General features: G+C 39.8%; 1 protein-coding gene across 1 annotated transcript in view; it reads right to left on the reverse strand.

The window, feature by feature from the left end:
- Nucleotides 1-2901: 2901 nt before the first annotated feature.
- The window catches only part of LOC132816950 (protocadherin Fat 4), a 135780-nt gene continuing 123118 nt past the window's right edge, over nt 2902-15563 (reverse strand). Inside the window, exons 12-14 of the mRNA XM_060826974.1 lie at nt 11672-11902; nt 8685-8867; nt 2902-3033 (exon numbers count right to left, since the gene is read on the reverse strand). Of these exons, the coding sequence (XP_060682957.1) occupies nt 2902-3033; nt 8685-8867; nt 11672-11902 (546 nt within the window). The remainder of the gene's footprint in view (nt 3034-8684; nt 8868-11671; nt 11903-15563) is intronic.

Here is a 15563-nt window from a genome sequence, read left to right on the forward strand (position 1 = left end):
TTGTGCCAATGCAACAGGCCTGGGGGATTTTCGGGATACCCAACCTAATAAGATATTCTTTCTTGTGCAGCAAGGGAGAATGTTAAAAAGTCTTTTTCTTATGTGCATTTACAGGGAACGCACTGGGCAGGCCAGGAAGAAGGGAGATTGGGTCCTTTTCCACCCCTTACACCCAAACTCCCCATCATTGCACCCGCCACAGTGCTCCAGTATGTTTGAAGGCTATCACAGGACCAGAGACAATGGGTAAGAGTGTCCGTACCAACCTTACACTTGGGACATGTTGAAGTCTAAATTTTGACAAATGATCCAGAACCAAGTAGACCTTGTGGAGAATCTTCAACTGTAAAGCATGGGTCCTATTGCAAATTAATATCTTTCTTACGTTTTCCCAAATATCTTCTCATGCCTCTGAAGAGACCTCAACACCTAGCTCTCTCTCCCACACTGCAGAGTCGATCAAACTCATCTGAAGAAGCACCGCCCAATTGATGATATAAAGTGCTGAAAGAAAGTGTACTCTTAGCTCTGAGCACCCTCCTCTCTATGTCAGATTTGTAGGGATCAATCAAAAGTTTAGTCTTTTTTTAAATAAAATCCTTAACTCGAAGAAAACAAAAGAGGGCCCTGTTAGATGGCTTGTATTTCCGTGCTAACTAATCAAAGGACGTCATTGTGTCTCCCTCAATAAATCGTCCATGCAAGACACACCCCTAGCTGCCCAATGCTTAAATCCTGAATCTATCATTTCCAATTGAAAACCTGGCATACCCACTAAAGGTGTGAAAGAAGATGTTTTGCCAATATTATCTTCCCTCTGCCGAATTGCCCTCTATGCTTTAACAGTATTGACAACTATTGGTATATGGCAATATTCCTTAACTGTCCTCATTTCGTCCAAAAACAGCAAGCTAGTAAGGGGGCACCTTGGCTGAAAGGTTTCGATAGCTAACCATATTGAAAGAGGGTCCCCACAGGCCCAATCACTCTTGTAAGCTAAAAGCAAGCTTAGTTGATAGTTTTTAATGTCTGGAAGGTCCACTCCCCCCAATCTGTGAGGCAATTGCAGTTTAGCTAATTTAATAAGGGGCCGCTTAAAATGCCAAACAAAAGAGCTGAACCAGCTGTTCAGTCTCCTGAACATTTACTTATCGAAAATCAGGGGGAGCTTCGCATAGGGTACAACAAACAGGGAAGAATGTTTATCTTAATAAACGCTATCCGACCTAATCATGAGACTGGAAGCGCCTCCCATTTTTGAAGGTCTTGTTTGATTTTGTATTAGCTTTAAATAACCGATCAAGAACTAGAGTGATGAATTTGCCCAAATACTCAAAACCCCCTTGTGACCACCTTAATGGGGATCAAAATTCACTCTTAAGACCTAGCACCTTCGTAATATCACCCATAGGCATAGCCTCTGATTTTGCAAAATTAATTTTGTACCCCAAAATGGTGCCAAATGAGCTGATGCATTGTATCAGGCGAGGCACCAAAACTGCTGGATTTGACAAAAAAAATGAGACATCTTCCATGTAAAACGGAATAGTATGTAATTTTGACCCCACTTCTGGAGTCGATATATTAGAATCCCTATGAATGGCCTCCACCAACAGTTCAATCACCAATGTAAAAATCAATGGCAAAAGGGGACAGCCCTGCTGACTGTCCCTAAAAATGTTAAAATTGCTTGATCATACTCCATTGGTGATGACCATAGCAAGAGGGCCACAGTAGAGAACCTTTAACCATCTTATAAAGACTTCATCCAAGCCAAACCACTCCAGAGTATAAAAAGATGGAGCCACTCAATTCAGTCAAATGCCTTCTCTGCATCTAGAGAAATCACCAATCCCTGTATTGACTGTTGTTGACATACTTGAGTTATATTAAGTGACCCATTATGAAGTCCATCTGGTCTTCTTTAACAATGGAAGGTAACAGTCTCCAGCCTTAATGCAAGAGTCTTAGAGAGGATTTTAATATCCACATTTGAGAGTGAAATGGGTCTTTAAGAAGAACAGTCCTCTGGGACCTTCTCTTTTTTAGGAATAAGCAAAAGATTGGCCTCTCTTAGAGATGACGAGAGACAATCATGGCTGTACTCTGAAGTTGCTTCCCAGCCTCCTGCACCTCTTGCTCTGATAAGGGGGCATTGAGAAAGGACTCTTGTTCAGGGATCACACACAGGAGCTCCAGATCCTTGAAAAAGGACTCCATCTTGGCCTGCCCTCACAACCCTCAGATATAATTCAAAGTAAAATCTCTGGAATGCCACATTAACCTTTTTGGAATCATGTTAGGTACCCAGATCCTTCCCCAATCAATGTAATGGCTTGAGGGGCACTCCTTTTCCTGGCGAGATATGCTAGATACTTGCCGACTTGTCACCAAGCTCATATAACCATTTCAAAAGTAAACTCATTCTTTGCTGTCTGCATGAGCACGGAATTCAATACAGACCACAGCGCCGTCATCCTCTGTAGCTTGGTCAATGAGAGTCTGTCAAAGTAAGCCTTTTTGGCTGCCTTCAACTGTGCTTCAAGGAGACGTTGCTGCTCACCATTCTGCCACTTTCTACTAACTAACCCTCTTAGAGAAGTACTCCACAAACTTATTATCCTTCAGGATAAAGGGATCCACTTGCCAGTGGCCCACTATAGCATCCTTAATGTTAAACAACAGGTACACTGGAGATGGTAATATTACCAATTGTACAAGATGCCACCAAGTCCAGGGTTGCCACAGGGGTCAGAAAAATATCAATCCTAGTGTGACATCTGTGTGGATCAGAAAAAAATGTAAAATCCCAGCTTGTAGAGTGGAGATGCCTCCAGATGTCTACCAACTCTAACTCCTCACACAGGTCCACTAATTAGGGGCGGCATGGTGGCTCAGTGGTTAGCACTGCTGTCCCACAGCAGCTTCCTCCACAATGACTCTGTGCTCTACCTCGTCCATCCTTTTCTTCAGGTCTCCCAGCTGCTGTTCATGCTTCTGCAGCACGATCGAGATTGGGGCCAGCTTCTCTATCTGCTTGCACAATATCTCACAAGATGTCGTGAGCTCCTTTGCCAAGTGTGGTGAGAAATCGAGGGCCCGACTTTGGATGTACCTCCTCCCTTCTTCAGCATCACTGGATGGTGAAAACCGAGGTAAGTTGCTCTCTGACCGTGTCCTGGGACTCCATGACCTTTCCAGAGTCCCACGATACCGCAGTGTTCCATGTAGGATGGGTTAGGACTTCATCCCACTTGCGATGCGGTGCGGAGCTCTGCAATGCAATCTTCCTATATTACCGCCATCTTGGATCCCCTCTAAATGTCTTTTAAATGTTTAAGGGTCCACCATTTCCTCTGGAAGTTCATTCCACACAGGAACCACTCTCTGTTTAAAGAAAATTGCCCCTCATGTCTTTTTACAATCTTTTTCCTCTCACCTGAAAAATATGCCCCATAGTCTAGAAAGCCCCCCACCCTAGGGAAAAGACAATGGCCATTCACCTTATCTATACATCTCATGATTTTATCAACCTCTATAAGGTCACCTCTCAACCTCCTATACTTAAGTGAAAAAAAGTCCCAGTCTACCCAGCCTCTCCTTATAAGTCAAACCTTCCATTCCAGGCAACATCCTGGGAAATCTCTTCTGAACCCTCTCCAGCTTAATAATGTCTTTCCTATAATAGAGCAACCAGAACAGGACATAGTACTCCAGAAGAGGCCCCACACCATCCTGTACAACCTCAACATAATGTCCTCACACTTATACGCAAAGGTTTGAGCAATGAAGGCAAGCGTGCTAAATGTCTTCTTAAGCACCCTATCTGTATGTGATGCAAATTTCAAAGAATTTTGTACCTCAACCATTAGGTCTCTCAGTCCTAGAATGCTTCCCAAGGCCCTACTTTCAATTGTATAAGCCCTGCCTTTGTTTGTTTTACCAAAATTCAATACCTCACATTTATCCAAATTAAACTCCACCTGCCACACCTCAGGCCATTCACCCAATTGGTCAAGATCCCTTTGAAATCTTAGATAATCTTCTTCACTGTCCACTATACCACCAGTCTTACTGTCATCTACAAACTTACTAAACATGCTTTCTCTATCCATATCTAAATCATTTATTTAATTGACAAACAAAAGTGGAATCAGCACCGATCCCTATGGAACACACTGGTCACAGGCCTCCAGTCTGAAAAACAACTCTCCACCATTGTTGTGTCCCCTGCTGTCAAGTCAATTTTGTATCCAATTGGCAAGCTCACCCTGAATCTGATCTGAACAAACTTAATTAATTAGTCTCCAACCTTGTCAAAGGCTTGGTTCATTGTAGTTGTGGTACATATTATCAATGGATTAGGTCAAAGTCATGCAATTCTTTACCTAGCATTCCCATGAGATCACAATCAAAGGAGTACTCTGATTCGAGGAGAAGGACCACCACTAAGTTCTCAGGGCACAAAGGATGAGCAGTTTCAACATTGTTACCAACATCCAAAAGCAAAGAAATTAACATAATACATAGAGATTATATGCCTCCTGTTCTAAGCCTGTGCAGAACAGCTTGCATCTCTCAACTAGTACAGTTAATTCCAAAGTAATTTTACAAAGTAAACTGTTGGCTTGGCTTTTCCAATTCTCTGTGAGATATTTAACTGCTTCACTAATTGCAGATCACAGCTGAATTAGAGGATTAATGCTGTGACCTTTCCACTGGCACTCTGTATAGGAGGGAAGGAGCATACTGAAGTGGAACAACTGAAGTTAGTAACATTTTGTGTAAAGTACAATTAATAAATTCTGTTTGAAATCCACTGTTGGTACCTGCACAGCACCAGCAGGAATTGGAGTGCCATAGTTATGAATCTTGTATTAGTTTCTCAATTCTGTAATATTTTAAATTTGTTATATTTTGTGTTTTTTTAAATTAGCCTCTTTTTCTCAGAGTCAAAAGGTGTGGTGGTGGAAAAGCACAGCCGGTCAGGGAGCATCCGAGGAGCAGGAGAATCGACATTTCAAGCAAAAGCTCTTTGTGGTGAAGAGTTCAACTCTTCTTCATTAGGAAGAGTTTATGCTCGAAATGTCAACTTCCTGCTCCTCGGATGCTGCCTGACCGGCTGTGCTTTTCCACCACCACACCTTTTGACTTTGATCTCCACCATCTGCAGTCCTCACTCTTTTTCTCAGTGCCTCAGTTGAACATTATTGTAAACATATAATAATTTTAGATTTCTGTAAGTAGAAATGTAAATGTGCAAGACTGTTTCAAACCAGGTGAATGGTATAGTTCTTTGTGTTTTCTGTTGACTCTGGGACATGCAGAACACTTTCTTCTTAAAAACAAAAATGCATGTATCAAAAAGGGCAATTCAGATAATTATAAGTAAAATTGTATTAGAGGGCTTTCAAAAGCTGCTAATTCAGCACGTCTGCATGAGTTCCTTAAGAATAATAAAGCGTAGCAGAAAGGAGACACATGATTTAGTTATGCATGTTTCCCTGGATTCACTTAATACCCATCTTCTGAAAAGTAATCATCTTCATCCCTTTTTAAGTGTTGCCTTGGACTATTGAGTTTTACTCATAAAGAAGCAAAACCATATTTTCAGCCTTTTATAACAAGTAGGTATTTCATTTAGATATTTTCAACACTTGGGCAGTTACTTCATCAAATATACAAGCACCTTGACAAAATAAAAATTAAATCTGTAGCATTTTAATGATTTGTTTCACTATTTTGCTTTCCTCTTTACTTTAGTACCTACATTTGTAACCCTGAGAGTGATAAATATAGTATGAAAGAAAAGGAATAATTTTACCAGCATTCCAAAATAATAATATTAAGTATTTGTTGTACCTCAGTGTCAGGTATTTATTCACAAGAAAATTGTGAAAAAAATGCTGTGAAGCACCCTAATGTCATATATTCCGATGATTGCTTGACTATTAGAATCAGTGTTACTGCTCCCCTTCTGTATCACCCAGCATGCATTTTGAAGTCCTCGTGCATTTGTGGTACAGTGTGGTTACAACATTTCTTTAGTACATGATATAAATATAGAATTCAAAGAGCAGAGGAATAAGCTTCTTTACAGTGATATAACCATATCTATTAAGCAGTCTATACTTACACATTTATTTATTTCCAACTAAAATAATAAAGGTTTTGGGTCTGAAATATTAATACTAATTAATTACTTAATTTATAGTTGAAGATGTTTGCATAAGGTAGAGCTGTGAGCTTAGATCTGTTTCTCGCTTGTTGAGTGCATATGCTTAGCTTTCCATGTTAACCCACAAACGGATCATAGCACTTGAATTCACACATTTTGATTCTCTGATCTGAATGTTGCAAATATTTTCTGTTATTGTTTAAAATTTCCAGCATCTGCAGTTCTTTTTACTTTCTCTTGTTACATATATTGTTTAAATCACATAATCATTTCATAGTTAAAATGTGACAAGTTAGACTTTAACTTTTGAATGTGTAAGTGGCAGTGATTCGTGGAATGTCCATGCATATTTTCACTTTTATTTTGCCTTTACTAAATAACACAATATCATGTCATATAATAGAGAATAAATGCCACTTTTAGGAGTCAGAAGCTACCTTAAATTCCTACAATGTTTATAAACTGCTCAAAATTTCCTTTCATCACATATTTAAAGTGCATCTATCTACACCTATCTATTTCCATCAATCCATTTTCACATTCTTCTCATTGCTGTTGTTATAATCCACCATCGAACTCAGAGCTCCTTGAAAGTGGAGCCGCAGGTAGATACGATAATGGTGAAGGCATTTGGTATGATTTCCTTTATTAGTCAGAGTATTGAGTACAGGAGTTGGGAGGTCATGTTGCGGCTCTACAGGATATTTGTTAGGCCACTGTTGGAATATTACGAGCAATTCTGGTCTCCTTCCTATTGGAAAAATGTTGTGAAACTTGAAAGAGTAGAAAAGATTTACAAGGATGTTCCCAGGATTGGAAGATTTGAGCTATAGGGAGACGTTGATTAGGCTGGGGCTTTTTTCCCTGGAGCGTCGGAAGTTGAGGGGTGACTTTGTAGAGGTTCATAAAATCATGAGAGGCATGGATAAGATAAATAGACAAAGTCTTTTCCCTGGGGTGGGGGTGGGGGGTCCAGAACGAGAGGGCATAGGTTTAGGGTGAGAGGTGAAAGATATAAAAGACACCTAAGGGGCAACTTATTCACTCAGAGGGTGGTGCGTGTATGGAATGAGCTGCCAGAGGATGTGGTGGAGGCTGGTACAATTGCAACATTTAAAAGGCATTTGGATGGGTATATGAATAGGAAGGGTTTGGAAGGATATGGGCTGGGTGCTGGTAGGTGGGACTAGATTGGGTTGGGATATCTGGTCGGCATGGACGGGTTGGACCAAAGGGTCTGTTTCTATGCTGTACACCTCTATGACTCTAAGTGAAGCAGTACAGGCAACTTTCATCCATATTTTTTTTCTTTTCCACATATTCTCCTGTATTTTCTGTCTTTTTTTCTGACACCATCTCCCCACATGCTGCCACTGCACAAGATATTATCTGTTAAAGTTTTGACATCACTAATGTGCTTGGACATGCTTTCTCTGCCTCAATGATAAAAAGCTACAGCTGATCCAGAATTTGCCCACATGCACAAAGTTCATGATTTCCATCTATCATATGCCCTCCAAGTTCCATTGGCTCCCCTTTACCTACCAATTCAAAATTCTTGTACTCACTTTCAAATCAATCCCTGATATTATCTTCCCTTATCTTATGGATTCTGGTTGATCCATCCCTCCTCCTATACTAGCTTTCTCTTTTCCTCAACTACAGTTTGTTCAGCCATTACATTATCACTGTCAATGTCCTGATCTCATTTTCTGTCTCCCTCTCTATTTTTGAAATCTTTTGCTTTTTGATTCTCCCCAAATCTCTGAGTTTTGACTTGCTCAAATTAAGCAATTTGAAAAATCTTAGCATGTGAAGAGCACAGGATTTACAGCATAAAAACCAGGCTTTTAGACCAATTAATGCATGTTGGTATTCAGTGCTTCACAGGTACCATCTGACTTAATCTGCCAGTGTTAACTTGACCTAATTCAGTCGTCCATCACATGTGTGGAAATGTAATGGTTGGTTTTGTGCTGCAAATAGTGTTCATTGTACATTTGAACAGGTACTTTGTTTTCTATTTGACAATAGATCATAGAGTATGCAGATCATCTTACAGTCATAATCAATTGGTATGTAAAAGTCAAACATACCTCTTAATTTACTTTTTGAGCTTCTAGCTCATCCATTTTGTAGACAAATAATATGATACACTGCACATCATTAAAGCAGTCTTTTTTACTTGCTATTACACTCATTAAAAGTAAGTAAAACAACATGGCTTTTCAAAATAAAACTCCCTATACATATGATGCAAATATATATCTAATTCTCCCAGAGAGGGAGATGCAAGATCTCACAAATAACAAGTTAAGTTGTTCTATGTGAGTATTGCTTTTTAGCAAAAGGACTTCAGTTGTTTTGTTGTTGACATCATACGTAGTTTATTAAAAAAAAATCCATTGCATTATATCAACATCACTTTACCTTGTTCATTTGGATTACCAAACTGCAGTAATGGTGCTTGCCCCAAAGATAAGGTGGAGATCTCAATCCCACCCACCCGCTGAGTGGGATGCGGGATGCTTTTGATGTGTTTTTTGTCAAGCATCAGTGTAGTGACTGAGTCATTACTCTCCATTTCGAAAGTGTGCCATTTGCTATCAGAAATGGAGATATTCAAACGGTGCTTAATGTAGCCGACTGAGCTAGCATCGGAAATGTAGTTTATCCGCCCCTCCATAATCTGAAAATAAAAGGCAACATTAAATTTCAAGTGTCTTTAGTTTTGTTTTTAATAGTAGAACTTTATTTGTGTCTCAGTATGTTACCATAAGAAGTAATTATTGCCAATTATCCTCCTTCAGATAATGGAGCACACCCCTGTGAGTTCATTGCTTTTCTGGTTCATGACTGGAAAATGGAAGTACTCTCATTTACTTTTAATTTTAGTTTCTGAAGAGTTCTGAAGAGGAGACACATCAGACTTGAAAGTTAACCTTACTCCTCTCTCCACAGGTACTGCCACACATGCTGAGTTGTTCAGCATTTTCTCTGTGTTTGTTACTCACTGATACAATGATCCCCAGGTCAGAGGTCAGACATCCTGTGGTCATAGATGAAGTCTACTGCTGTTTGGAGACCTTGCTCTCTGACTGGAAGGCAAGCCTGTCAAGCAGGCTGGCTTTCAGATAAGGAGCCTGACAAGGAAGAAAAGGCACACACACTAGAGATACAATCCCACAGCAGGCAAAGGAAACCAGATATAACTTCTTATCTACAAAACAGTTAATATCTAGACACCATTTCCAGTTTTTGGCCACTTGAAGCTGCCTGATCCAACTAGATACTTTAATGTTTATGACTAACAGACTTTTTTGAATCTCATCATCGCAGTGAACAACAAAAGATACGGTTTAAACACATTGGAAAATACAGGAGTGGTGAAGTGTTGCTTTAACTGTATAGAATCTTGGTTATGCTTACCTGGAGTACTGTGTTGAATTTTGATCTCTCCTTACTTCAAGAGAATATTTTTATATTAAGGGAATACAACAAGGGTTCACCAGAATTGTTCCAGTGATCCTATCCTGCGAAGAGGGAATGGGAAAACTGGACTTGCATTCTCTAGAATTTCAAAGGTTGAGAGGTAATCTCATTGAAACCCAGGCAATATTTTCAGGGACAGACAGGGTAGATGCAAGTAGGATATACTAGACTCCCCAACCAGAACACACAATTTTAAAATAAGGACTGAGTTGAGGAGAATTTGTTTCTTTTCACTCAGAGGGTTGTGAATCTTTGGAATTCTCTACCCCAGAGGGCATGGATGCTTTCAGGATGTCTAAAGTAGAGGTTGATGGATATTTGGTTATCAGTGGGAATTGTGTGGGTAAAAGGGATTGAAATGTCTGTTCAGTCATGACGGTGTTAAATAGTGGAGCAAACTGGATGGGCTGAATGGCCCACTTCTGCTTCTATGTTCCTATATTCCAAACAAAAAAAAAAATCTTCACAATAAATAAAACAAATGGAGACTCACAGGTTTCATTAAAGTGTAACAAAAATAACGAATGCGGGTTTCAGCAGCAATTGGCCTGAGGCAAATAAAGATGAAAGCACATACTATACGGTTGCTGTCTCTTTAGGGAGAAGGACTCGTGGTGGTTTACCTGAGGATCACCATGCCTGAGGTGAGGAATGAGCTTGAGAAGGACAGTATTTCACAGTAATCTCAGGTGATGCAGAAACTGAACCCACGCTGCACGTGTTATTCTCCATTGCAAACCAACTGAGCTAACTGACCCCTTAGTGGAAGTAGAAGATCTTAATTTCGAGATAGGACCAATGAGCATTAAGCTGAATAGGTATTACACAGTCCTTCCCCTGGAAGCTCAGTACAGGTTGAAATTGGATGTCAATCTTCAGATCACAGGAAATGGGGTGGAATCTGTGGTAACAAAGTTTAGATGGTGGTGGGGACATGGCAATGGCTTAATTCTTGTGAATACCTAATATTATCTCAATCAGGACTAGAGGTCAGATAAACAGTCTGACTACATTAAAGCAATGGAGGAGTTGTTTGAGATGGTGTTGAGGTAGAATCAGGTGTCAGTTGTGTACATGCAGAACCTGAGATTATAATTTGGATAGTGTCTCTCAGTGGTTGCATCTGAATGAGAAATAGGAAGGGTCAAGGCCAGATCTTTAGAAATCCAGAGGTTGTGTTGCATGGGCAAAGGGCAGCTATTATAGATGATTCAGTAGCTATATGAGATCGGGAACTTCAAATCTCTATCATCATCTTGAAGTCTGAAGCAAGCACTAAGCATCCATCACTCATTATTCCTGACCCCAGGCCCCAATGCTTCTAATATAAACATTTTTGATGTTCGAATTCTGTCATGCCCTCATCTTTAAGACTATAAGAAATAGTAACAGGTATAGGCCATTTGCTCCCTCAAGTCTGCTCCCCTATTCAATGGGACCATAGCTGTTCTTACATTCATCCTATGCACTTTCTCACCTTCTGTTTCATCACACTTGTTTTCCCTACTGATCAAGAATCCATCTACTTACCCACCTTTGTAAATTCCTCCAGCACTACAATCTTTCCTGCAGGATTATCCAAATCTTTTTCATCACATAACTTATGTCTTCCATCGTCTAAACCCCATACTCTGGATACGCTTTCTAGACTTTATCAAATCCCTCTCTTTACTTAAGGCTTTCCTCTAAACCAGCCTCTTTGATCAAGCCTTTTGTTCTCACTCCAAACTCTACTTCTTTCATTATGGTTGTGCCTCTGACGTAACAGAAATGTAAGTCATTGTTGTTGTTATGCATTTGGAACAAATGTGACACCAGATTGTTAAACTAAATTATGTTAAAAAGGCTTTTAGACCTGGATGCAGCTGAGAAGGATTATGTTGTAATTCATTAATAGCACTTAGTACACGTAATGTGGGTTCATCAGCAATGAAAATCTCTGAAGGAAATTATTTATTATTTAGTTAATTTTATTGATTACAATATGAAAAGCAAATTTACCTTGACTGTGGTATAATTTATACTTCCTTGTATATGAAGCAGAATTCCTTCTGATGAGTCTGTTCTGAATTGTATTTCAATGCTCACTCTGTCTTTATCTTCTTTTTGGTTTTGTTTTCTCTTTATGTGGTTTTTTAATAGTTGATCACGTTTATAACTTTCTTTGATGAAATAATCAAGATGAAATTGTCCATTGAAATTTATTGCTGTATCTGGGGAAATAGACATTCCCCAGTAAGATAACAAATAGTTAAATGCATCATAAGTGGGCATATAACCATAATGACAAACACCCCAGCAAAAATCATACTCTCTCAAAATCAAAGAGTACACACATTAACACAGATTTGATGCTCAGGTCACATTTTCTAGTTATCTTTGGGTCCTTATGTCACTTTTCCAGGACGTAGAAATGTCCACACTCTAGCTGCTTGCATTCCTGTGGTGTCAATGTTTGCTTAGTAAACCCCCAGACTTAAACAAACTAACCTCCTGTTTCTGAGACTTGCCTGTGCAGTTTACAGTCCCTACTGCCCATATATTATCAAAACATCTACCAATGAACTAGAGGCGTAACCATCTGTATTCACGTTCTGCAACACAGGAGGATATTCTACCCATCACATCTGTCCCATGCTCTTCCTTGAAAGGTAACAACATATTATTGTTATCACCACTCTCCCCACTTCTTATTAACTTGCTGTTTGCTACAAGTATGTTGATGTCTATACCAAATAATTACATATGCTGGTATTTATAAAACAAGAGGGATAATGGAATGCAAAAGTAAGGAGGCTATGCTTCAGTTTTACAGGACATCAATGAGATTGTATCTACAAAATTCTTGATCTCTGAAAGGAGGTGGCTTCGCTTCTGAGGAACCCTGGGTGTTCTGCTGGCTCAGTGGTTAGCACTGTTGCCTCACAGCGCTAAGGACCTCGATTTGATTCCACCCTCAGGTGACTCTCTGTGTGGAGTTTGCATGTTCTGCCCGTGTCTGCGTGGGTTTCCTCCTGATGCTCCAGTTTCCTCCCACAATCCAAAGACGTGTGGGTTAGGTGGATTGGCCAGGCTAAATTGCCCATAGTGTCCAGGGATGTGCAGGTTAGGTGGATTAACCATGAAAAATTCAGGGGGATGGGTCTGCGTGTTGCTCTTTGGAGGGTTAGTGTGGACTTGATAGGTTGAATACGCTGAAAATGAGTTGCTGGTTAAAGCACAGCAGGTTAGGCAGCATCCAAGGATTCCTTGGATTCCTTGGATGCTGCCTAACCTGCTGTGCTCTAACCAGCAACACATTTTCAGCTCTGATCTCCAGCATCTGCAGACCTCACTTTTTACTACTTGACAGGTTGAATAGCCTGATTCCACACTGTAGGGATTTTACGTTGCACAGGCTAAGCCTGTGTCTACATCAGTTTAGAAGAGTAAGAGATGACTTGATTAAAACATGAAAACTTCCATGCAATCTTGGCAGGTTGGATGTGGAAAGGAAGTTTCCTCTAGAGGGAGAGGAAGAGTCCCTATTTAAATGTAAGAGGTCACCCATTTAAGACAGAGATAAGGAGAAATGTTCTCTCATTGAAGATCATGAATCTCTGGAATGCTCTTCATCTAAAGGCAGTGAAAGCAGAGTTGATGAATATTTTTAATGCAGTGGTACATGGATGCTATTAAACAAGGTGGTGAAAGGTTATTGAGGATAGATGGGAATGCAAAGTAATCGGATCAGCCATGACCTTACTGAATGCCAGAACAGGCACCATGGGCCAAGCTAGTATTGCTTCTAATTCCTACATTTGTGTGGAAATAAGTTAAAGAATTTTAGAAACAGCGAAATGCTTCCAAGCAAATATCTTACCCATTTCCATTGCACTCTCAGCTCATTTATGACTGGATCCTATCATATTTTTTGTGTTAAATGGTAAATGACACAGATTAATTGCAGTGGATTAAATTTACTTGCAAGCCCATACAGGTTTAACAGCTCAAATTATAATTTACCATTACAAATAACTAAGAGTGCAATCTCCTTCCTCAATACTACTGCTGGACTGCACATGGTAGTTGTCATTCTGGTCCTTGTCTCATTAACATATCCAGTTCATAAAGCAACACAGCTTTTAAAGCAGTTATGCAACAAAGCCCTTATTGATGACTTGTCACTTCCAGACCTGGCTGTTCCAATAGTCCCTGGTTGGATTCCCATTTTCAGCTTTCTGCAAATTTCAGCTCATCTGAAGTTCAGCTGTGTGTGATGGGGTCACCAATTTCATAATTGCTGGTCTGCATTGACTTCTTCTTGTTTATTTGTCCATGGGATATAGGTGAGGTCAGCATTTATTGCCATCACAAGTTGTCCTTAAGGAGGTGATTGTGAGCTGCTGCCATTTGGTATGGAATGCAATGGTATTAGGAAGGAAATCCAAGGATTAAGCTCTTTTGTGCTCCACTGTGAGCCACTTGAATGTAATAATTTAAAGTTGTATTGCCAAAACTACGCACGGCATTCCAAATTTCATGACGTCAGGAATGTATTTTGAGATTTTGTAGTCAAGATATATCTAGTACCTGGCTAGTCCTGAATTCAGCTTCACAAGGACATGAAATAGCAGTGACTGATGAATAACCAAACTTAAATCCTGAATTGCTGCCGCACAGTGGTTCATGCATTATTTCCCCATGTTCTTTGTGTCAGATTTAAACTGCTTTGAAAACCATTAAAGCCCAATATATCAAATTAACTAATGAACTGAAAGTTAGCACTTTAAGGAGGACTGTAACAAGAACAACTTACAGAGGAAGCTTACCCTTACAGTAAATGGTTAGCTCAGTTGATCAGGTAGCTAGTTTGAAATGCAGAGTTATGCCAACAGCATGGGTTCAATTCATACACTATCGAATGTTACCATAAAGAACTCTCCCCTCACCTGGGGCATCGTGACCCTCAGGTTAAATTGTCAATGGTTCTGTGTGCGTGTGTGTCTGCCTGTCTCTCTGCTGAGAAAAGAGCCCTATGCTCTGATAAGTCTATGGTGCTTTTACTTTTAAGAAATTTCTGAAGAAAAGGATTGCTAAGTCATTTCAAAAGGCAGTGAAGAGTTAACCACATTAGGCCAGGTTAGGGCAGCAGATTTACTTCACTCAAGGACTTCAATTACCCAGGTAGGCTTTCACAGCCACCCTTAGACTAATGTTTAATTTCAGTGTTATTTGTTGAAATCACATTTCATCATCTGTTGTGGTAGAATATAGGTGGGCTTTCTAATCCAGTGATAACACCACTGATCCATATCAGGACAAGCATTGGTTATAGTAAGATGCAGTTGGTTAAGTACTGTTGGAATTGGTGTATGTAAACAGCTTGCACAAAGAAATTAAATGCAAGTTGAACAAAACTGCAGGCCATACTGAAGGTGGGAGTATGAGAAATCAGCATAATCTGATGAAGCAGCCGATTGCAAATGAAATTGACAGTGAGCTGAATTATGGTGGAGAAAATTTAGTGCTTTATTCTGGACATTGGAAAATCATTAAGAGTCCAGTTATTTTCATAGGCAATGTGTTATTGGCTGACTTACTTAGGCATCCAGCGTTTTGCACCAACTGTGTAAAAACAAGGATCTCCTGAGCACTTAACTAGGCTTGCAAATATATTGCAGTTTTACTTCAAGCAATGCTGAATCTGAGTATTTTGGAACTGCCTCCTGAATTGTAACATCAGAAAGGCTTCAGAGCCAGAGCTGGTCATTTTTAACTTAATCTGCTTGGTGGGAAATGGAGAGTAACATCGATTGGTATGTACAATTAGTGGGAAAACTGAATGTTCCTTTATTTCCTGCTTTGGGTTAAATTGAAGTTTCCCCTTCCCCATGTTAACTTTACATTAGTG

This window comes from Hemiscyllium ocellatum, chromosome 6 (assembly GCF_020745735.1).
Source record: "Hemiscyllium ocellatum isolate sHemOce1 chromosome 6, sHemOce1.pat.X.cur, whole genome shotgun sequence".
NCBI classification, from domain to species: domain Eukaryota; kingdom Metazoa; phylum Chordata; class Chondrichthyes; order Orectolobiformes; family Hemiscylliidae; genus Hemiscyllium; species Hemiscyllium ocellatum.